At 31.1% G+C, this 25730-nt stretch overlaps 1 protein-coding gene across 1 annotated transcript; it reads right to left on the bottom strand.

The window, feature by feature from the left end:
- Positions 1–14867: 14867 nt before the first annotated feature.
- Positions 14868–24608, bottom strand: LOC114173095 (myosin-6-like). The gene is given in 24 exon segments (XM_028057317.1): positions 14868–15088; positions 15240–15338; positions 16068–16187; positions 16572–16777; positions 16882–17059; positions 17180–17240; positions 17336–17445; positions 17535–17749; positions 17752–17923; positions 18028–18154; positions 18289–18326; positions 19277–19378; positions 19465–19522; positions 20145–20246; positions 20347–20493; positions 20590–20732; positions 20832–20981; positions 21219–21378; positions 21486–21544; positions 21676–21832; positions 23302–23447; positions 23545–23688; positions 24075–24203; positions 24425–24608. Coding segments are annotated over 24 exon segments (2916 nt in total). The 5' UTR covers positions 24428–24608; the 3' UTR covers positions 14868–14998.
- Positions 24609–25730: the final 1122 nt, after the last annotated feature.

Raw genomic sequence — 25730 nt, 5'->3', positions numbered from 1 at the left:
TGATTGAGATACTTGATGGTCAATGGTCGAAAAAGGCAACTTAAGAATAGTGTTTATTCAATATTGAAGCAGTATTGCAAAAGTTCATGTGTACTCCCCACTTAGTTGCGAGTTACTCCCCGCTTTTCTATCAGGTTTATACTTGGGGTCCTGTGAGGCTACTACTCCCACTTAATTAATTCAATTAGAGTTGGGTCATGAAAATTAATTTTTTTTCTTAACGAATGAAATTGGAATGAGGTATTAACCACTTTTAAATAAAGTTTTATTGCTTGTCCTGCAGCTTTATTCCAAAAACTTTGCTCCAACTCCCCACATACAGCGTCGTTACTCCCCACATCGGCGTGTTAAATGGGCTCCGCCAAAGGTTCGATTGTACGCTTGGAATGACGAAGTCCTTGTCGTCGATGACTTCTTCTACGACCTGTCTCCGGTAGCCCACCCAAACGGTGTCAATGAATGCAATTATCCACCACTAATCTGCAATGCTTAACTCCTCTCACTCTCTCATTCTCGTTCTCGCTTTATCCCTCTTGCTCTCTATCTTTCTCGCATTCCCTGATAACGAGCCTCCACCACCCCCCCGGCGAAATGGTTGCCGGAATCTCACTTTCACTCAACCACAAACTCCGGCGGGCTCACTTTCCCCCTTTTCTCTCTTCACTTTCTCACTTCGCAACCACCGGCCTCACTTTCCCCCTTTTCTCTCTTCACTTTCTCTCTCTAACGGACATTTAATTTCATTTTGGTTTCTCTTTCCGCTGCACGTGCGAACTAAAATTTTCCGTAATTAAAATTTATAAAAACCACTGCCACGTCACCTTTGTCAAATACTTGTCAAAAAATTTTGTTGAAATATCATTATCCTAAACATAACTATACCATTGTGTTATTATTAATTTTTTATAATTTATTGAGTACTTCATAAAAATTAAATTTTTTAATTGAGTTTTTGTTATTAAATTTTTCTATAATAAGATGATAGACTATTAAATAGATAATGAGATTATTATCTTAGTAAGATATCTTATAATATTTTATGTAACATCGCAATTTTAGCATCTTAAAATTAATAAAAATAGGGAGTTTCATCATGGTTCCAAATCAGATAATTGAGTGTACATAATATATTAATACAATCTTACAAAAACATGACTATAAAAATATATCACTTAAACTAAACTAACAAACTATATACTTAAACTGATCACTACTAAACCTCTCATTGGAAACCTCATCCTCAACACTTAAACGATGGCTCTTCATCCTCCAGAAGCGCCTTTGACACTGCAACCACATCTGTTCCACCGAATAGGTGATCATCACAAAAGGAAACATACAACACGAGACAGACACACAGAAGCAAGGGTAAGCTAATTTGATTAAAGAAATCATACAGTTCAATTATAAACAAAAATCATGCAATCTTTCTCATTTTCACCATAATCACATAGGCCACCACAAAGACAATGCAGATATATTACTCTAGACTCGATATCTGGATTATGTAAGCGACATTGGATCTTTGGGTGGCTTGCACCTGTGAAGGTTCCCAAACTCTGCAGAGTTTGGACACAAGGGATTATCACCCAACCACTCACAGGGTAAGTCCCCTTCACATTTAAGACTTGATCAAGTCCAAAGACTAGGACCTCCTGCTACTCTTCACGACATAATCCATTATGCTCTATCTAGGTGTGAATGATTATTGGAGTTTTAGGATACCAACCCATACGGAGTCCTCACGTCCTTACACACACTAACATACTCTTTTGAATTTCCCTTGAAATTCTAATTCAACCACTTCTTCTCATATGCCAACTTCCTGAAATTTCACCACACATATTATCAGTCATAACAATTCATGCATATCATAACTAAGTTCACATTTTAATATTTAAACATAGCTTCATCCATTAGAACAAGAAAGTAACACTCAACTGCAGAGGTTCTCACCTAAGCTGGAAGGTCTCGCCCATGCAAAAGGGGCTCTCTCGCTTAGGCGAGTCATTCTCGCCTGAGCGAGGCTCGAAACAGAGAAAAATCCAAACTCTAGGCAAATTCTCGCTCAGGCTAAGCTGTCTCGCTTAGACGAGAGTGACTCTCGCTCAAGCGAGACTGGCTCGCCTAGGCGAGATATCGTTTATAACAATTCTATTTATACTAAAACATTTTAATATTAAAATAATTGAGTCTCACTATTTTTAAACCACTATCACTTTTAAAATGTCATTTTCTAGGATCTTACATTTTACATTTTATATTTTATATTTTATAGAATTATCGTCATATAATCTTTTATATTTTTAATAGAAAAAATAAATTGTAAAAATTGAATTAAAAATTTTAATTAAAATTTAATTGAAAGTTTTTAAATTTATTAGTCACTTTAATTAAATTTATATATATTTTTGCAAAAGAAAATTTTATAACTTTAATCAATAATATGAAAAAGTAATACAAACACATGCCACTACACACATGTGTCTACTGTTATTTTATGATAATAAACAAAAAAATTTAATTTTTTTATATTAAAATAAAAATACATTATTAAATTTATAAAAAGTATAGAATTAAAGAAGTGGTAATTTTGGCCTGCCATCCACGTCCGTCTTTCTCTTTTCCACATCCTCCTTTCTTTATTCTTCCATTCTTATATTATTTTTGCTTCTAATGGAGTTTTAGACCTTTAGGATGATTTTGTTGCAATTTTCTACTCCTTCTATGGTTAGATGGAATAAATTATTTGTTATTTTGATTCTTACAGTGATTTATTTTTAGGATAATGATATTTTAATAACTAAATTTTGACAATTTTTTGTAGTATATTCTAAATAGTTTTGAAATATAGAAAAATGAGAAAATAAAAAAATAGAAAGTCACGTAGAAGATATCATTTCAGGTTGTAAAAGAAAATATTTAAAAATTAATTGTTAAAAAATGATTTCCCTTATTCTTATCTATGTCTTTTATCTCTTAATCAAATAAACAAAATAATTTTCATTGTAACAAGTTAACACGGTGTTAAATCAATATAGGATAAATATCATAGTTAAATGGTTTTTAATTTTAATTGAAAAAATACTTTGATTAAAATTAGAAACTTTCATGTGATTGAATTAATTTTTGTAAATAATTGAGAAGTTACTTTTTGATCAAGACTTTAATTAAACTTAATCAAATGTGATTGAATTAATTTTTGTAAATAATTGAGAAGTTACTTTTTATCAAGACTTTAATTAAACTTAATCAATAAGTTGCTTTTGTTAATTAGTTTTTAACCTAATAAAAGAGATAAAAAAATATATGATTAGACATAATAATCTTTAATTAAAAAGTTACTTTAATTAAATTCACTATAATTAATCTAAACTGTTACTTTTAATTGTGAAGTTATTTTAGATAATATAATAATAACTAAAATAAATTAATTGAAAATTTATATTAATTATATTTAAATATAAGACATAAATCAATTAAATAATAATATTTAAAAAATCAACTATGAATCCTATCTTGAAAAAAAAATAGTGAAATAAATCCATTTTGCTTATCATTATTTTAAAATTTTTTATTTGTTTCTTTATTTGATTTATATTTTTTATCTTTTCTTTCTTTTATTTTCTATTTTATTTGTCTAACTCTTTTAACGTAAATTTTATAAGAATTATTTTGTTAATATTCAATTTCAAGTTATGACTTTGTGTTATTTTGTTCCTTACTAAAATTATTGGTGAATATATAATTTAATTATTATTTCAATAGTTAATTATGTTCCTTTTTTTTCTTTCTTTCCTTAATAATTGTAAACATCTAAGGATGAAATATTGTTTAATAAATATATAATTCTTAAGAAAGATTCCGAGAATCGAAGAATTCTAGCACAATAAAATAAGATAAATAAATAAGAACTATAAAATGTAGTAATTTTTTTTTTGCTAGTGTATTACTTTTTAATATAATCTTATGTTATTAATATTATAAAATAGATTATGTACATTTTTTGCTTATTTAGTGTTTTTTTAAAAGAAATAGTTAGACTTCTTAGAAGTATAAGTTGTAATAGAGTTATAAGTTTTTAAGTTACTTTTAAAGGATATCTTTGGAAAATTTGGAACTAACTTTTTTTATTATGTCATTACCAAACTATTGATCAAGTATAAGTGGTTACTAATTTTTTATTGAAACTACTTTATTACATAATTTCTATAAAGACAAAAAATATATTCTTTTGACATTCGACAATAACGAGTAATTAATTATATACAACTTTTTTGTTTTTTTTTTGTTTTTGGGCTTGTAGATTGGAGACAACAATTTTGTAACTTCGTTATTGTAGATGGAATGAAATTGTAGAATAATTATTGTGAGCTTCCTCTCTTTCAGAGATATGAATTTATCAATTATGAGTCATATTTTGAATTTCTTAAATTCAAGTCATGATTCTCTATTGCATCTATCTTCAGATTCCATTCAAGAGGTGTTTAATATTAATGTTCCTTTTTATAATATCTTTCATTGTTTGATCGAGAATCAATGGATTACAAAATGATTTTCATACCCATTCTTATTCATAAGAAGTGATCCATGAATTCTACCATTTTTTTTCCTTTTTATATTTTTTCTTTCTAATTTTTCATTTACATTTCATAGTCTATTAATCTTATGGTTTTATTTGTTGTGTATTTATTATTGTTGTTCACAAAATCTTCTTCTTATATCAATTTAAGACCACCTATCCTATGGATAAGATATCATATTCCATGGAATTGATTTTGATCATTAAGTCTACATCATGTTTTAATATCACCAATAATTATATGAAAATTTTACACTCCTAAACATCGACTTATTCAAATAACATTTTAAGTTGTCATGTGCATGTACATGTTTGAAATACTCATGTCTAACATTACAAATGAAAACACTCAAATATGTCATTTTCTCTTTGCTTTTCTATTATAATATTAGAAAGTAGATTTTAAGTCTAACTCAACATTATTAAACTAATTTGCTCTTTGTTTTCATATTCTAATATTAGAAAACGGACTTTAAGTCTAACTCCACATTATAAAACTGATTAGTAAGGTGAGTTTTACACCACTTATATAGTGTAAATCTGTTTTATCTCTAATTAATGTGAGATCTCTACCATATAAGACAAAGAAAATGAAATACATTTTAAGCATATTTTTAACACAAATTATGTACATTTTAGCTACGAATTTTTTCAACAATGAGCAACAAATAACTTATGGCAAGTATTGCCAATAGTAACATCTCAGGGTAAAGAAAAATATAATTAGTAAAACACCCTAAATGCAGTGATGGCAAAAAACTTACAGAAGAAATGAGATGAGAAGCTTGCAAAGGTGGTGTGTTGGGAACAATGGCATGACGATGAAGGCCATTGGTATTACGAGACCTCGAGTGTGGGTGAGAAGATGGAGAAAGACGAGAGCGATATTGGTGACGAAGAGATAATGCAAGAGAGCAAGCTTGGTGGCGTGACGAAGAAGGTTGTGAGTATTGTGGCTGGCAACAACAACCAAGAGAAAAGGAAGTTGAATTAGATAACATGAAAATGTCATGAACATAAAGGACATGAGTTCAAAGGATGTTTTTGCATTGGTTTAATAACATTGTATTAATAATTCAGTGTTTTCTCTCTATTTTTAACTCAATATTTTTTCTATTTATTTTTTACTTAATGTGGTCTCTCTCTCTCTCTCTCTCTCTCTCTCTCTCTATATATATATATATATATATATATATATATATATATATATATATATATATATATATATATATATATATATTCGTTATAAGTTGTCCAAGTTGCCAAGAAATAGTTCCTTTGCACGAGTAAGAAACTGATGTATTTCCACGGGTCGCCCTCGTTCCGTATATGAGTTCTTTCGAATTTCTCGTATTATTTTTCGAGGATTCTTTTTTACTATCTTGCTTTGTATGTTAAAAAATGGAATGTATTCGTTGGTATCTGATTTTGATTTAGATACTATCCTTGCTGGGTTAATTCCCTTCGCCTCTTGTATAGACATGGACGATATATATATATATATATATATATATATATATATATATATATATATATATATATATGTAAGAGTAAATGTGATCATTCCATTAAATTAATGTTAATATCATTTCCCCTTTTGCCCTTGGGATATTGGACAATAAAATGTAAAAAGAGTGGATGATTGTATTTGTAAATGTCAGCTCATCATTTATAAACTAGGTTAACATTGATTTAACGAAAAGAACCACATTAAGCCATTTTAAAACATTGTATCACATTGAGAAAAAATAAAAATAAAAAGGAAACATTGAATCATTATATTAAAAAAAAATTGAATTTATCAATGGACAAAATCCATCAATAAGCACAAAATTTCGTCAGTAAAGCAAGATTACTGACATATTTTAAAAAAATACAGTTATCTACAAACTTTCAAAAATTCAATTACTAAAAGATTTTTTAAAAATTCAATTACCAACGAAGTTTACCTTCACATATTTAAAGCTAAAGTGGAAACTTTGACATCCATTTTGCTTATGAAAATATCCATAGATAATAAAAGTTATACATTATCCATAGATCGATTAGTGATTGGAGTATCTTTCGATAATTAAAATTCTAAAATCCATAAGTAGATTCTATTTTACTAACATTTTTTTTTTATCGGTAAAATTCGTCAATAAATATTTTTTTATTGACAAATTTTTTTCTACCATTAAAATTTTGTCAATAATATAATATTTTCTTGTAATGTTATTATAAATATAGATACCAAATATGCTATTAAATATTTTAGATTAAATAAAAGATAACTAATGTTAATTTGTACCTTTAAATGTTCATTTTCCGAGGCAAATTTGTTGATTGTGTCAACAGCATTAACAGTAAACTCTGGTGTAATTTTCTTTTCCAATGAACTAATTTGTTCCTGTAAAATATAACAGTAACAATATATACAATAATATAAATTTCAAAAACGTTATTTAAATTGTACCTTAAGGTGTTCATTGTCTGAAATAAGCTTGTAGATAAACTCATTGTTAGTAAGATTAACAGGAAACTCTTGTGAAGTAGATTTCTTTTCCAACAATTTAACGCGTTCCTATAAAGCATAAAAAATAATGATAATAATAAAGAAAAATAATTACAACAATGCATAAAATTCAAATACTTGGTATTTGATTTGTACCTTAATTTGTTTATTTTCTAAAGTGAGGTTATTGATCAACTCATAGTTAGTAACATTTGTAGGTAACTCCTGTACAATTTTCTTTTCGAATGAATTCACCAGTTCCTACAGAGAACAACAAATGAAGCACATATAACAACTTAGTATCAAACACTTCTTCTGTAATTTTTGTGTTGAGGTCATTATTTTTTTTCTCATTAGCTTATTATGAAGTTGAATATGTCCTTTAGACAATGTGTCCATGTGTCTATACGTATTAAGCATCAACAAACATACAATATTTTTGTATGACATGTATTTATTAAATGTCCAATTTAAAAGATATTTTTTTAATATTTGACATAATTTTGACACAAGAGAACTCTAACAAAATGTTAATAAGGACAAATAGAGTAATTTTCTAAACCTCAAACTTATTTTATAAGTTTTTATTACAAGTATAGAAACAAGGAAAAAATCCTATACAATGAGAAATATTTATATTGTATATAAATTATTAAGAATATTTTTATTTAATCTTCTATCAAATTTTCATATGATGTGAAATTTTTTAAAGTTTTTAATTTATCTTTAAATGAATTTTGACTAAAGTGTCTTTTTCAATAATAATGATAAAGAAGGGGATAAAATATCTTAAATAAAATATATCATCTTTTCACTTTTTAGATGTTAGATAAATGGATTAAATTCACTTTTGTTTTAAGTGATAATATGTTTAGATTGTTGTATTTGACTATCTTTGTTTATAGATGATTTTGGATATGCAAATATTAATTGTTCATTTAAATAATTCATAATGAGATAATATATATTAATTTGTATTTCCATATCCTACATTTAAGATATTACACGTGTGACAACATTTATATCGAGTCGGATGTCTGTGTCAATGTTAAAAAGGAAAACACATTTCCTAGAATTAGAATTATGGAAACAATATAAATGCAGAATAATCACACACAAAATTGATAACAGAGTTCAGTTAATTATGTCTACATCTTTGGGTTGTTGCAGATCTTATATTAAAAGAGAAAGTTATAAGATGGGTAAAACACTCAACTCACAACCCAAATAAACTTAGAAAAAATAAATACTATTTTACTTTTTCTCTCTGTTTTTGTTTTCTGAATGAGTAATAATACTATGTGTGCATGTATTTATGCATAATGCAAAGAATATTTCACATCTTATTTCCTATATTTACGTAATGCTTTCATTTTATTGGTTTTTAATTTCTCTCTCTAGCACATCTCCACCAAAATTGTTTTGTTGACCAATTCTAACAATCTCCCACTTGAAGACTAATTTAAATTTGTCTTCACACCTTGATCAATGCAACAACTTTATCTTCTATGTTATTTTATCAAACCAATTGAAGTTGAGCATAACTTTAATTTGTCTATAGTTACTACCTTTGTCAACATATATGTTGGGTTCTTACTTCCTAGATTTATTCTTAATGTTCCTCATCCTCAAGCAAAGATCCAATGAAGTGGTAACAAAAACCAAATGTTTTTTTCTATAGTGAAATGTTGAATTCTTTGCCAAATTTACTACACTCTGACTATCACGATACTTAACCGTTCCCTGGATTAACTCAGTTAACAAACCTTAGAGTCATATTAATTCTTTACTAGCTTCTATTTTTGTTACATACTCAACCTCTACAGTAGATAAAGAAACAATCTTTTTGTATTTGTGACATCCAACTAGTAGTTATAGTACCAACATTAAAAATGTAATAACTAGTACTTCTTTGATTATCAACTTCACCTCTAAAGTTTGCATCTACGTAGTCTTGTACTTTTAATTCTCTTTTACTAAAGTACAAACATTTTACTGTAGTGTCTTATAGTTACCTCAAAACCCATTTAACTACTTCCCAATGAGTTTTACTAGGATTTGACATAAACTTGCTAACAACTCTCACTGCATGGCTAATGTTCGACCTCATACTAACCATCGCATACATCAAAATTCCAATAGTTAAAGCATACGAAATTTTAGCCATGAATTCTCTTTCTTCATTTGTTTGTGGTGATTGGTCCTTGGATAAACAAAAAACGACTAATCAAAGGTATGCTAATTGGATTGACATCTTCCATGTTAAATGTGCAAAACACAGTTGATGTACTCTGCTTGAGAAAATTGCAAAATTTCTTTTTTCTTATCTCATGTGATTTGCTTTCCAAGGATCTTTTTCATTGGACCTAAGTTCTTTATGTTAAATTCTTTTGACAATTGCATCTTCAAGTTTTTAATTTCATCCATATTTGAACTTGCTACTAACATATCATCGGCATAAAGTAACAAAATGATATAATTAGAATTATATCTCTTGAATAAATAATAATGGTTAACATCTAACTTCTAGAAACCTTCCTTGTGCATGAAGTTTTCAAACTTCTTGTACCATTGTCTTGGAGCTTGTTTAAAACCTGTTTAAAACCATACAAGCTATGAAAGATGAGATGAAGTCTTTAGTATCCAATTAGACATGACTACTAGTAGAGATGCCTATAGGGAAAAAGACACTTCACAACAAATGGTTGTATTAAGTAAAGGAGGATCATGATGGCTTTAAGAGATACAAAGATCGATTAGTTTTCAAATGATTTCAACTAAAGGAAGGAATTGACTACACAAAAATATTTGCTCTAGTTGTGAAACTTAGTACTATCAAGTCAATCTTAAGTATTGTTGTTTGTGAAGGGCTCTCTACCTTGAGCAATTAGATGTAAAGAGTACATTTCTTTATGGAGACTTAGATGAAGAGATTTATATGTTGAAGGTTTTTTAGATGAAGGGAGAAAAGAATATGGTTTGAAGATTAAATAAGAGTTTGTATGGTTTGAAATAAGATCTAAGACATACAAGAAGTTTGAAAACATTATGCATAAGGGAGGTTTCTAGAAGTGCAATGCTGATTATTGTTGTTTCTTCAAGAGATATAATTATATTACTTTATGTTGATGATATGTGAGTAGCATGTTCAAATATGGGTGAAATTAAACTTGAAGATGCAACTGCCAAAAACATTTCACATGAAGATCTTGGGTCCAGCCAAAAAGATCCTTGGAATGCAAATCACATGAGATAAACAAAACGAAATTTTTTGATTATCTTAAGCAGAATACATTAATCGTGTTTTGCATAGATTTAACATGGAAGATGCCAAGCCAGTTAACACACCTTTGGCTAGTCATTTTTGTTTATCCAAGGACCAATAACCCCAAATAGATGAAGAAAGAGAAATCATGGCTAAAATTTCATATGCTTCAACTGTTGGAAGTTTGATATACGCGATGGTATGTACATGGCCAAACATTAGCCATGCAATGACAATTGTTAGCAGGATTATGTCAAATCCTAGTAAAGCTCATTGGGAAGCAATTAAATGAATTTTGAGATATCTACGAGGCACCACAAAAAAATGTTTGTACTTTAGTAAAAGAGAATTAAAAATACAAGGCTATGTGTAGATGCAAACTTTGGAGGTAAAATGGATCCCCAAAGAAGTACTACTGGTTACATTTTCATTGTTGGTACTACTCCTGTCAATTGGATGTCATAGATACAAAATATTGTTGTTTTATCCACTACAAAGGCTGAGTATGTAGCATTAACTGAAGCTAGTAAAAAATTGATATGGCTTCAAGGTTTCTTAATTGATTTATTGAGAAGAGTGTTTTGTATAGTGATACTCAAAGTGCAATACATCTGGCAAAGAATTCACATTTCGTTCTAAAATAAAACATATTGGTCTTTGTTATCACTTCGTCATATCTTTGCTTGAGGATGAGGTGCTAACATTGAGAAAATTTCGAGGAAGTAAGAACCTGATAGATACAGTATCGTCTACAAAAGTAGGGGGAAATAGGCTATTATAAAATTAGGAATTTAACTGTACAGACCTATATAAGTTTACTAGGGGTTTAGTGGGGGGATAGTTGTTTAGTAGTTGGTTTTGGGAAAAGGACTAGATTATCTCAGTTTGTAAGAGTAAAATCATGTTAGAATCCTTGTAAGGTTGGGTCATTCTTCTGTTACATTGATAGGAGAAGTAACATGTTCAAATAAAGAAGTATTGTTCAGTCTTGTTACATGTCAGTTCTATCATCAGCTAAGATAGGAAGTTGTCCCACAACCCTTTTTAACTCATCAAAGATTGTTAAGCCTCTACCGTCCAGTGAAACCCTTCCTTAGATAATAATTGTGTCAAGGGTTTAGCAATTTTTCCATAACCTTGCACAAACCTTCGATAATACCCCGTTAACCCCAAAAATTCCCTCAAGGCCATGACATCCTTAGGTACAGGCCAATTGCGCATAACTTCTACTTTTTTGGGGTCTAGTGCTACCCCTTGACTGGAAATTATATGGCCCAAGTATTCTAGGCTTGGTTGGCCAAAACTAGATTTTTTTTCTATTTAACTTCAAGTGATGCTCATGTAGGACCTTCTAAACATCCATTAAGTGTTGCACATGTAAGTTCAAACCGAGATTGTACACTAGAATATCTTCAAAGAACACCAACACAAACATCTTTAAAAAGGGTTTAAGGATATCATTCATTAAGGCCCGGAAGGTTGCTAGGGGCTTTGGTCAGCCCAAAGGGCTTGACGAGAAACTCATAGTGGCCTTCATGAGTTCAAAAGGCAATTTTTTGGGTCTTTCTTCCTGCACCTCCAAAATTTCTTCTACACCAAAATTTCTTTAAATTCTCAAAAAACCCTTTGACCATTTAAGAAACCCACGGACACCACACCCCCAAAATTACTTCCGGATGTCAACTTCCGGAAGTCAAATTATATGACTTACAAAAGTCAAAATATATCACCAGAAGTCAACTTCCAGAAGTCAAAATATATCACCGGAAGTCGACTTCCGGAAGTCAAAATATATCACTGGAAGTCGACTTTCGGAACTCAAAATATATCACTGGAAGTCGACTTTCGGAACTCAAAATATATAACTGGAAGTCAACTTCCAGAAGTCAAAAATTATTATCGAAAATCGACTTCCGGAAGTCAAAAAATTAATTCTATTTTAAATATTTTTAATTCCTTTTAAAATTTGTGTTTTCTAACTTTTAATTGTTTTTTTAGTTTATTATTTATTATTTTATTTATTTTTTATGTTTTCATATTTCTTAATATATATTTTAAAAATAAAAAATATTATATCAATATATATAACTTTATTTTTATTTAATATACTGAAAAATAAATATAAATACAAAAATAAGTAAAATTAAAATAATATTTTAAATAAAAAATAAAAAATTTATTCTACTTCATTTAATTTTATTTAATAATTAAATTGATTCTAAAATAATAAAACTTTAAATTAAAAAAAAGAAAAAAAAGAAAATATATTTTCGTTTTTTTTAAATTTAAAATTTCATTATTTACACACACACACAAATATATATATATATATATATATATATATATATATATATATATGTGTGTGTTATTTTGTATATGATTTTTTTAATTTTTATTAAATTTTTAATAAATTATATTAAAATAAATATAAATTTAAAAATATAAAAAAATATATAATTGATTTTTTTAAATATGATTAAAATTAAATATTTAAATTTTAAATAAAATTAAAAAATTGAAATAAAATATAAAATACTATACACATTAAATATATAAATAAAATAATTATAATAATATCAAATAAATAAATAAAATTAAAAATAAAATTAAAAAATAATTTAAATTAAAATAGTAAAACTTTAACTAAAAAGAGAAAAAAAAATAATCTAAAGTAATTTTTCTTTTAAATTTATATATTTTATAATTTTTAATATTTTTAATATGTGTTTTAAAAAATAAAATAAAATAAAATAAAAGTTAGAAAATTAAAGATAATTAAAAATATTTAAAATATAATTAATTTTTTTATTTTCGGAAGTCAACTTCCGATAATGTTTTATGACTTCCGGAAGTCGACATCCGGTAATATTTTTTGACTTCCAAGAATTGACTTCCAGTGATATATTTTGACTTCTAAAAGTCGATTTCTGGTGATATATTTTGACTTTTGGAAGTCATATAATTTGACTTCCGGAAATCGACATCCGGAAGTAATTTTGGAGGTATGATGTCCGTGGATTTCCTTAAATGGTCAAAAGGTTTTTAAAAAATTTAAAGAAATTTTGGAGGTGCAGAAAAAATACTTGGAAGTGTAGGAAGAATGAGCCCAATTTTTTCGACATCATAGGCCCTCATTAGAATTTGGTGATACTCGGATTCCAAATCCTAACTTTGAGAAGATAGATGCCCCTGCCAATTCATCTAGTAATTCCTCAATTATTGGAATTGGAAATTTATTGGGAATGGTTATCTTGTTTAAGGCCCTGTAATCTACACAAAATTGCCACTCGCCATCCTTCTTCCTAACCAAAATGATCGAGCTGGAGTAACTAATGTGGGCTGAATGATTCCTGCTTGTAACATATCTTGAACCAAGGTCTCAATCTCATTTTTTGGTGATGGTTGCATGATACGATGTGAAGGGAAATGTTAAGGATTTTTCTTGGATTTGAAGGGCTTTGGATCCAACAACGATTTTTTGTTTTTGATTTGAACGGGTTACTTCTCCCTATCAATAACAGAAGAATGACTCAATCTTACAAGGATTGTAACACGAGTTTACTCTTCTTACAAACTGAGAGAATCTCTCCCAGCCCTTTTCCCTAAACCAAGTACTAAACAACTACCCCCACTAAAGACTTTTCCCTAAACCAAGTACTGAATAACTACCCCCACTAAACCCTTTATAGTCTCTACAATTAAATTCCTAACTGTATAACAGCCTATTTCCCCCTACTTTTGTAGACGATACTGTATTTATCAGAATCCAACAAATATGTTGGTGAAGGTAGTAACTATTGACAAGTTGAAGTTATGCTCAACATCAATTGGTCTGCTAAAATAACATAGAAGACAATGTTGCTGCATTGATCAAGATGTGAAGACAATTGAAATTAGTCTAGTAGGAAATTGTTAGAATTGGTCAACTAAACAATTTTGGTGAAATTGAAAACCAATAAATTGAGAGCACTATATAAATATAGGAAATAAGACGTGAGGGTTATATTATTTGCATTATGTATAAATACCCGGCACAAAGTATTATTACTCAATCCAAAAGAAAACAAAAGATTGAAAAAAAGAAAAATAGTATTTAATTTTTCTAGATTTATTTTGGTTGAGTTGGGTGTTTTATAAACATCCATTTTAATATTTTTTTTCAATACAAGATCTGCAACAACCCGGAGATATTAGCATAATTGGTTGAACTCTGTTATGAATTTTGTTTGTGATTATTCTGTATTTATATTGTTTCCATAGATTTGATTATAAGAAACATACGTTATTTCCTAACAGCATCATGCAAAGAATATAACCTTCACGTCTTGTTTCCTATATTTACGAAGCATTTCCAATTAATTGGTTTTTAATTTCTCTCTGATGCTTCTCAGTAAAATTGTTTTGTTGACAAATTCTATTCGTAGTACATGATTAACTAATCAATCAATTAAATGTCTACATGATTAACAAAATACCTGCACAGTGGGAGGTTGCTCAGCTACTTTCTTGGCAGTCTCTAGTTCCTCGGTGAGCACTGCTTTAGTTTCTTGGAACTGAAACTCCATCTCTTGCAAATCAAGCTGCAGTTTTTCAGTTTCCTTTTCCTTGGCTTCCTTTATTTCATGGAATTGAACCTCCTTCTCTTGCAAAGCATGCTTTAGTTTTTCAATTTCTTGTGTCTTGGCTTCCAACTGAACCTCTTTCTCTTGCAAAGCATGTTGTAGTTTTTCATTTTCTTGTGTCGTAGCTTCCTCAATATCATAATGAAAACACAAAACATTTAGCATGTTGGATATGAACAATACCTCTATCGGTAAAAGAACCAAATTAGCAATAATAGGCATGAAGAAACTCTTTCATGCTTTTACATTTTCATTTACTATGAATAAATAAATTACCCTCATTCTCTTCTCATCCTCTAGAGACGAAATTAAATCTTTGACTTGCTTTGCCAGATTATTTTTTGCAGCTTCAAGTGCCTTTGTGTTTTTGGCAGCCTGCACTAAATTCAAATTTATGTATATATTAGTTGGTGTAAACTGATTTACTATACAGATAGGAAAGTAAAAGAGCCACATTAAAAATCTAAAAGTTATAGCTTTGCCAATTGTTGAGAATTTCATATTTTTTGTAAGTTTAAACTTCTTGACAAATTTGGGCATTTTTAAATTAAGTTTTTATTAATATAAAAATTGTGAAAAATTGTGATTAATATAAAAATAATATTGTAGTTAATATAAAATAATAAATGACTAAATGATTTTTATTGTTTTTATGAAAAACATATTAGATAATAAAATCGTCATCCTAATAGTTTTCACATCATGAACTATTATTTACATGACTACTATCAAATGATTTAAAACTACCATTTTATATGAGCAACATTTCTTAACACGTAGAGACAATATAGTAACAAAATTTAATGAACATTCAATTAAAAATATCTAAATTTAATAAACTTATTAATTAATATTTTCTACATTAGAATATATATATATATATATATATATATATATATATATATATATATATATATATATATATATAGTATATATATATATAGTATTAGAGAAGTTTAGAATTGAATTTTATGGTAACAAAGCTCACCAATTTGTTATGATAAATGACTAATAATGCTGATTACTTTTAAAATGAAAAATACTATAGGAATTTGCGAATGATTGAAGAATGAAGAAAAGTAAACAAGAGGGAAGATGGAACACCATTTTAAGCTTTCGAAGTTCTCTCCGAGCCACTGTTCTCTTCCAGGAACACACTGCGAAAATTGTTGCTTTCTTTAACCTCCGGAAATAAGTACGAACAGTATAACCTCTATATAGACCCTGTGATAAGAAGAAAAAATAAAAACACATTAAATTATCATGTTTTATATATAATGCACCAAACATCATACAATGTGAATGTATAGTTTTTAGTGAGATAAACAATTGCCCAACACTTTTGTTGCTTTAACCTCATGCTTGTTCATTATAAAAAAGCATATTACAATGACAGAAAGGGCAAATTTCACTTGAGATTCTAGTTATAAATGATGGATTTTTTTCAAAGGAAGGATCACCGAACAGGTACAATACCAGTAAAATCTGAACCAAACTGACATAAGAGAATAACACTACTTCTAATCCAAAATGTTATATGGCAAATCTAAGCAGAAGTTTGAGATAGTATTCTTCTTTAACCAAGAAGAAACTGCTTCTCTATCCTACCTGAATAACAGCTGCAGCATGTGATCGTTTTCTGAATCTCAGGTCATTTCTAGCAACCATCCCCCTCAAACCAATTTGAATATAAATAGCTGAGTCATAAATATTTTTGTAAGCTTTTCTGGAAATATGCATTAGAAAATCTTTCTGAATTTTCAAAGAAGCTGCTTCCCTCCTCATGCATTCATACTGATGTCGTGCGAGTTGTCCTACATTAAATTCACAGCACAAAAATATACAAACAGTAATAATATTTAACTGATTACATAGTAAAACACTACAAACAGTCCTAAAGGATTCACATAAATTACACCTTTCGCAACCCTTTGAAGTCCTATGGCAGACAACAGCAATGAGATGAACTGTTTCTGACAGAGAAACGTGCGGACTTTGCTCTGAATGACACTTGCATATCTTCCCAGGTCCTCTGCACGACATGCATCCAGTTCTGCCATTTGACTTGCTCTCAGAAACACTTTTGTCTTTCCAATCTGCAATGGGAAATAGTTCAGTCAGCAACATTTTATTCCAAGTCCATGTTAAAGCAAACCAGCATGCAATGTAAATGCTACAACTGAGGTAAGTAAAAATTCCAGTTGGATAATTGGCACCTGATAATCTTTAAGATTCACTCTATCTAGAAGCCTCTTGCAAGCAGTCTTCTTATCAGGGCTGAGAATGTATGGCTATTGTTATTCAGTTTCAAATACTCCCCAATCAGATTGATCTATATGACTGGAAAAGGCAATGGAAAGGCATGAAAATACCATTCTTTCAGAACCTCAGGTGCCAGGATGCTAAACCTCTGAACAAATTCATCAAATTTCTTTCTAGTGGGATATCCAGCACAACTTATCCGAATTGCCTCCATTACTCCCTGTGAATGGCATCCGCAAACTCTCAACTCACTTGGCCACAGTACTCATGTCATACAAGAGAACACAGCCAAAATGGCATTCAACTTACTCCACATCGAAGCTGCTGCAACACAATTTTGTTCCCGAATATCCTTGGCTTCAGAAGATGATTTGGCTTTACACAACGAATGTAGTGTGGCTCGGTAGCATTAAGTGTTTGAAGCAAAGATTGCAGTTGCAGCTTTGTAATACGTGCATTAACCATAATGCAGATAAATACAAGGCAGAGATAATTTGCATTTATATACTTGGCAAAACAAAACGGACCTTAAACTGAGTGGCAACTGAAGAGAACTTTTTCGATTTTGTAGCATCCTCATGTAAAGGTGGGAACAACCCTGAAACAAAGGAGCACTTGGAGGCATTGAGTATAGAAGCATGCTCTGGAATAGCGTAGTCTTTATTTTTATCCAGGAAAAGGTCAGTTTGATAAGTGACCTGAATTTGAAAACAGTCATATATTAACCCTTTTTTTCGTTGTGAATGAATTGAAAATAATAGCACTTAAGAAAACTATGTAGACAAAAATGTACTTCACTTACATCACCAGCATAATGCTTAATGGTGAAGTCAGTGCGAGAGAATTTTGGCTTGTTGAACCGTTTGTTGCCTTTGAAGGTTTGGTACAGCTTTTCAGCAAATGTTTCGTGCGTTGATCTTGGAAACATACTACAAAGAATAAGCATGAGAACCTCAAAATCTCAAAGGACATGCATATGCAGATTCCATTGCATATACTATATAGAAAAATATTTAATGCAAAAGTAGTCAGTGTTTGAGCCACTCAGTATTGAAATACATACCAGGCCTCATCCAGGAGAGCAATAATTCCAACTGGTTTCTGAAGTTATAAGTGTACATCAATTACAAATGTAAAATGCAAAGACACAAGTATAGCTCAGTAAAGTTCAAACACATACTCTTTTCAGAAAAGAAAATGTTAAAATTCTAACGAGAAACAACAGTAAACACAGGGAAAAGATTCTGAATTTCCTCTCTTTTGTTACTGAAAACTCATCAGAAGCCAGAAGCCAGGAACCAAGGTATCTACAGAACAAAACACCCCTTCAAAGGAGCTTACTCCTTTATAATGGAATGTGTCCAGTTTTACAAAATATATTCAAAACTTCTGTTAGGACACCACCTCCTATTACAAAGGTCTATTAAAGAAGAAATAAGGAAAAAAGAAAATACAACTGTTTGTTTTAATTAAAACAGCTGTACAATCTGTTAGTAGTTATGTTGTTGGGAAGCTTGTATATATAGGTGTGTTTTGGGGTTATAGGGGGAGGATTGGAAAATTAGTGGATAGTGGGAGATTTCTAGACCCTCAAAGTGTCAGATTTCTGTAATAATTCTGAAACTTCTATTTGAAATTTGGTTGACGACATCGTTAGGATCAATCACTGTATCCGGGTATTGTCCACTTTAGAATCTGGAATTCTGTCACGGTTTTGTCCTTTAAAAACAGTTCGGAAGGTGGAAGAGGTATCTAAATTACCTCAACTCTTAAGCGATGTGGGACTATTGAGTATACCGGGACAACTAATCAGGACATTGACTTACCGAGGAGTTTTAATTTGAATGGATGTTTTAAGAAAGGCATCATGAAAACTCATCAGGTCAACCACACTCACATTATCACGAGCAGGATTAATTTTTAGTCCAAATGGGAGTGGAAACCATGGTAGAATCATATATATAAATTAAAATACATCTGATGCAAGACTGAGATGAGAAAATGATAGAAGTTTCCCACAATAGCAAAATGGATGTAAGTGTGAACTACACCTTCTCTATGAGATCAATGACATCTTGATTATCCACGAAATCAATATAACTCCAATCAATCTCTTCCCTTTTATATTCCTCTTGCTCCATTTTGAAGATATGCTGCAAATGAAGTGTTAATTGAGTCAACAGAAATTGTTCACCAGATGATGAATGCCAACAAGATGGACAAACTAAGGGAATCAAACCTGATTGAAATGTTGCTGTAATTTCTCATTTGCCAAATTGATACAGAATTGCTCAAAGCTGTGTGCCACCAATTAGACATTACACAGGAGATTTAGAAAAGTTAGTACCACAGGAAAAAGGGTCAAATCCTAGGATTTATTTTTCTTTTATATTTTTCCGTGTTTTCTATTAAGTTAGAATGTTATAATATAGGACTATCTTACTAAAATAAAATATATATAAGCAAACTCAACTCAAGTAATGTGGGAGACAAGATCAAGTTACAAACATAAATAGCAAGGCACTATTAGGAGTCAAGTTAGAGCAATTATAACTCCACCATCGTTAAGGACTACATTATACACTAAATCATCTACAAATTATCTTCCAAAATTTCCAACTATACCTTCTTTCTATAAGTTTCTCATCCTTCAACAACCAACGCAATTATTTCTACTCCCAAAATTCTAACACAACTACCTCAACAAAAAAAAAAAAAAAACTCAACATTTTTTAACCATTTATGTTATGCTTGAATCACACAAACAAAATACTATGGCATGCAAAGAAGACAGATCCGTAACCAAGATATTCCCCCTTTGTAGAAAGTAGAGTTAATAAATGCATTGCACAGAAGTTTCTATCGTTAATAATTTCACTTGAAGTCAACACCTGGAAAAAAAGGGTACTGGCTAAGCACCTGTTGGTTTTGAAACTCTCAAATCCATATATATCTAGAACTCCAATCAAACTATTTGACTTTGGATCTTGCCCAATAGTGTTGTTTATCTTACACATAATCCTGGACAACACATGTTTGCACCAATAGAATCACTGAAACTATGTGTTAAAATGAGCTTTTATAAGGATATGTAAACTTTTGAGCATCACAGATATAATACCAGTCAAAAAGCCTTGAATAAATTATTTTAGCCAATGAATCTCTTCTGAGAGCTGCAGAATTTGGATCAAGTGATTTTGTTATGGTGTCGCCATGAGTCACTATAATACGTTTGCAGAAAGACTCTTCAAGGGACTTCTCATCACACCTTCCACAAACAAACAAATATAAATAACCATACAAGTAATAGACTTGGAGATTAATCTTCAAGAGAAACAACAAATAAATTAACGACTTCACTTACATCAAAAGCTCAGCTGCGGTTTTTAGGTGGAAATAGGATTTTTCATCCTTGGGCTGGCAGGAATCAAACACCTCTTCCGCTCCCTTAACAAAATCAATGTTTCCTAAATGAAGTATTGCAGCTACTACTCGAAATATAGCATCCTGAGAAGAGGGATGCCAAATATTTCTAATGAAAACAATTAATAGAAAAAAAGAAGAAACATACATACACTCTCCAATGGGGATGTTACTGAGAGGTACCTGCTCCTCAGAGCTGATCCCAACAACCTCCATAGCTCTCTTAGTTGCAAGGTACTCCTTAGAATCATCCAACCCATCCAGCTCAATGCAATTTGATTGATTAAGGTAATGGAATTTTCTTGGATCCCCCACTTTGTACTTACCAGATTCCTAGACATGGGAAAACTCAAATAAAAACAATGAATCTTGTAAGCAAACTTAAAAAACTTCAAAACCCAACTTTTGAAGCTCATATGCATGTAGAGAATGCTCATAAACTTTTGTTATGAAACCATGAATCCTGTAAGCTACTTGGATCAAGGTAGTGACGAGGGAATTGAATAGTTTGAGTTTGTAAAACAAACCTCTTTGTCATTGTTGTACCAAAAACAAGGAAGAATCATGTACCTCTTTCGGTGCAGCACACAACATATAAAAGCAATGATAGTTTCTCTCAGGATCAGAAACTTGACAAACACGGGATCGTTCCAGCAAATATGTTCTGATAGCAGCTCCTGAAATTCTCCCCTTTTGATCAAACTGAATCTCCACAAACTTACCAAAACGACTGAAATTATACTATGTAAGCTTAGGACATCAATTTAGGCAAAAAAGGGTGCAGAGGAAATTGCAAAGACGAGGAAAAAAGATCTTACTGGACAACAAACTCAGTACCTAGAATTATTATTCCTAACTGTCTTTGCATTGCCAAATGCTTCTAAAACTGGATTGGACTGCACAAGTGTAAATAACAAGCAAAATAAGTAATAACATCCAAAGTTAAATGTCTCAAGAATGTTTGGTTAGACAAGAAAACTAAAAAGCAGAAACATAATCAAAATGCAGCTCAAGATTAGTTACTTACCTCGAGAACTTGTTGCTCCACCGACCGTCCTTCAGTTGCTGCTCTCCCTCCCAAAAAAGCAAGATAATGCATAAGCATCTTTGTACTCTCTGTCTTGCCAGCTCCACTTTCTCCACTAACCAAAATAGATTGGCTTCTTTTTTCGTTTATCATCTTGCTGTAGATATTTATCTTGGTTAGTGAATGCAGACACGTCTTATTCATAATTTTATATCATTTGAAAATTGCCAAGAACCTTTGATACTGTTATGAAACCAGAAACAGTAAAGAAGAGTTATAAAACCAAAAAACAATTTTTGTGTAGTTACTCAATAGAAGAAGGAAGAAAAGCAGTTATCATTCTATTACCGAGTGCAGTAGGTAATGTATTACAGAAAGATAGATCACAAAGTTGTTGCAACACACAAAAAGAGAGATGTAAATCTCCACAAAATAAGGATCGACACTCTTTTCTGTCCATCCCCAGTGACCATACAACTAACTCTCCATAAGACAAGGATTATCAATTTCAGCCAAACAAAACAGAGCTAATAGAAAAATAACAAATGTATTTCGAAAAGTCTTAATTTCTAACACTTCTTGAGATTTAACTTCGATAATCTGAACTTTGATCTTAACAATTCAAGCTTATTCTTTGAAAGTCATTTGGTCATTACGTATGCGATCTGTTTCCTCGAATTGCAATGCTCCAGGATGTTTTCCTTTGATTTTTCTACTTCTCTAATGGTATCATATTCCACCTTTATGTGCTTAGTTCCACGATGCTTGACAGGATTTTTCACAATTGCATTAACTGACTTATTATCAACTCATATGACAATAGATTCATCATGTAGCTGCTCCACATTATATAAAAATTTTCTAGATCAAATGGCATGATTTGTAACTGCTGCAGTAATAATATACTTAGCTTCAGTTGTGGGTTGAGCTACCATCTCCTTTTTCTTTGAATTCCACGATAAAACACCTCTACCAAATGAGAAAACATAACTTGAGGTATTCTTGATATCATCTAAACTTCTTATGTTCGCACTATCTATATATTCTTGAAGATCTCAAATTTCATCCTTTAAAAACTATAAGCCATAATCAGTTGTGCCTTTTAAAACCAAATGATAACTGTTTTTCTCTCTCACATACCATTAAAAGTGAAGGAGTTCCGATATCACGTTATGAAACTAGAAGCAGTAAAAATAAGTTATAAAACCAGAAAGACAGTTATCACTTCATTATTGAGTTCAGTAGGCAATATATTACAAAAAGATAGATCACAGAAGTTTTCATTTTGGTTAATACTCAAAAGAGAGATATAAATTTCTACAAAATAAGGACCTAGACTCCTCACAAAACAACGATTATCACTGATTTCAACTTAACAAACAAGAACAAATAGAAAATAAAAAATGTGATCATATATTTAGAAAAGTCTCAGTTTGTAAAAGATACTAGCAAAAGTTCTAACAATGGATGGAAAAACCAAAAATAAAAACTATCAAATGGTATACTCTCCATACCACAAACTTATTTGTTTCTTAATTATGTAGACCTGTTATCATCTTTAAAGCATAGAAACAGGTCAAAGCCACCAACCAAGGCGCAAAAAAACTGAGAGCAGCAACAAGGTACCTATATGCAGAACTTGCAATTGCAAAAGGATGCGGGCTCTGCTCACCAAAAGCCGCACCTTTATACTTTGCCATGGTACTAGTTTCAGTCAAATGAGGTAACTTTTGAAAAGGGTTTACAGCTATCAGTATACTTCCCGTGTATGTCTGCAAACAACACCACAAAAAGTAGTTAAAGCTTCGTTGCAGTGAGTGTCACAGCTAAAGAAAGCACATCCGGAATATCGATTTGACATCATCTTACATAAATCTCATTTATGGAATATCGAATTTGCAAATTCTGAAGAACTCCTGGTTCGTGCAGATATGCCAGTCTTGTCATATCTTCCACACCAGCAGGTGGGAATTCTGGATCTTTGGGATACATGTTAGCGGATTTTCTCACAACCTGCCACGGAGATGCACATGGTGTTCAGTACTTTCAACAGTTTAATAATCTCACTGTGTTAGTGAATTGGTTTAACTTTGAATTATAATGGAGAATCTAGCAAACAAACTTCTTGACAAGATTTTAGATAAACCACACAATTCCTTGCTAAAGAAGTATCCATGATGTGAATATCAGATGAACAGAGAAGGTACAAGCTCTATCACATACCATGATATTCCTTTTGACCCATACAATAATACATCACACACCCACAATTACCTCAAAAAGTACAAAGCATTGGAGATATGAACTCCATATACCAGAAAGAGAAAATGTTGTTTGCACGTTTATGTGTGTGCTACAGACACATATATACGGATTTACCATATATTCAGGATACTCACCCTCGTGCCCGATTCAAAGAGGATCGTGACCTCGTCTTTGTTAGATTCCTGGATTTCTCCATTTATCCAAGCTAACTCAGGGTCCTCTACCCAAACATGGGATCCCACTACGAAATTGACTTTATCAGCCTGCATTCAAAAGAATCATCAGTGCTTTTATCATTTGTGGGCATGCAAACAAATTGGTGAGACTTTGCTCCCACATTACAAGTAAAGGTCAATCTTATAAATGAAACCAACGCTGTCATTTTTACATCACAACATAGTAAAGACCACCTAGTTAAGCACCCTTTAAACTTCAAAAACATAGTTACACAATGTGAAATGGAAAGTGTAAAAGAAATTATTACCATTGCCAACAAAATATTATGCACCCAAATGAATCCGAGGATCAGCTACTCAAACCTTGGATTGCATCACCAGAGTCTACCAAGCAATGTGGAGAAATGACTTGAGAATATTGAACTTTTAAGGGTGCAAGGAGTAAAATATCTTGATGAGCTATCTGCTTATCTATCTCTACCTGAAAGAAACTTGCACTTGTTATATATATAAGTTAGCATTTTCTTGGTGTGAAGATTGAAAGCTTCAAAATGGGAGTCACACCAGGAAAGTAGCGTTGCAGAAGAGGCTCCACAATCACGTGGCTTTTCACAAGAAGATGATCCAACCTATGCTAAACCCTCCTCTGCAACTATCTCCCTCTATTCTCTTCTCTTGCTTCTGCCTCACTCTTTTCCTTCTATGTGTCAAGCCAAGCCAATTTTCTGGTGCGTGTCTTCCCCAACAACGCAAACACGTTATAGCATGACCCATGAAACGTGATCACAAACAACAACTACGTGTGTAGGTATATCTCCAACATCCATTTGTATCCTAATCTTATGTAACTGGCACCCCATGAAATCCAACTTCACATGCTGTCCTTATTCCTCTCACAAGATGCCATATATACACTTCCAACTAAAATAGAAAATCTCTGAATCCCTCGTTGTTTCTTCACACCTTGGATTCATTGTTCGTACATGAATCTCACATGCACGTATGCACTATGCCATCATGGGATTCCTCTTTCTTGAATCCAAATACACCATGTCTTGCAAATTGTCGATGCATGTGATGAGAGTTTTGACCTGATCAATCTCAGAAAGTGTCCTCAATCTTTCTCCTCCCTTGGCCCTTCTTCTTCTTCCACACCATGCATCATCATCCACGAATGATAATCCTATGATAAATCCAAAGAAATTAAGAGATAACACAAAATCTACACGCCTTTTCTTGAATCAAAGCCTCTAGCATCCACCCTCATCGTCGTTGAAGAACTCATCGGTGTAACATCACCAGTGTGGTAGTTTTTCAACCATTGGATTGAATCTGAATAGCTGATAGAAAAATTGATTTTGGCAGAATTCAATGGCTTAGAACATGTCACTTGTTGCATCGGTGCAACGGTGGCATGTTAACTTTTTTCCTTAACAGATATGAATCATACCAATGTTTGTTTACCCTTATTCGAGGAAAACCGGAGATCTAACTCGCTTCTCTACGTGGTTAAATCTACCTCATTTTCTATTTTTAATCTATTTTTTTCTATTATAGTACTAGTACTGATATTAAATTCCAATCTTATTATAAACTTATTATAATTATTTTTGT

This window comes from Vigna unguiculata, chromosome 2 (genome assembly GCF_004118075.2).
Source record: "Vigna unguiculata cultivar IT97K-499-35 chromosome 2, ASM411807v1, whole genome shotgun sequence".
NCBI lineage: Eukaryota > Viridiplantae > Streptophyta > Magnoliopsida > Fabales > Fabaceae > Vigna > Vigna unguiculata.
This window is presented reverse-complemented; position numbering and strand designations above follow the sequence as displayed.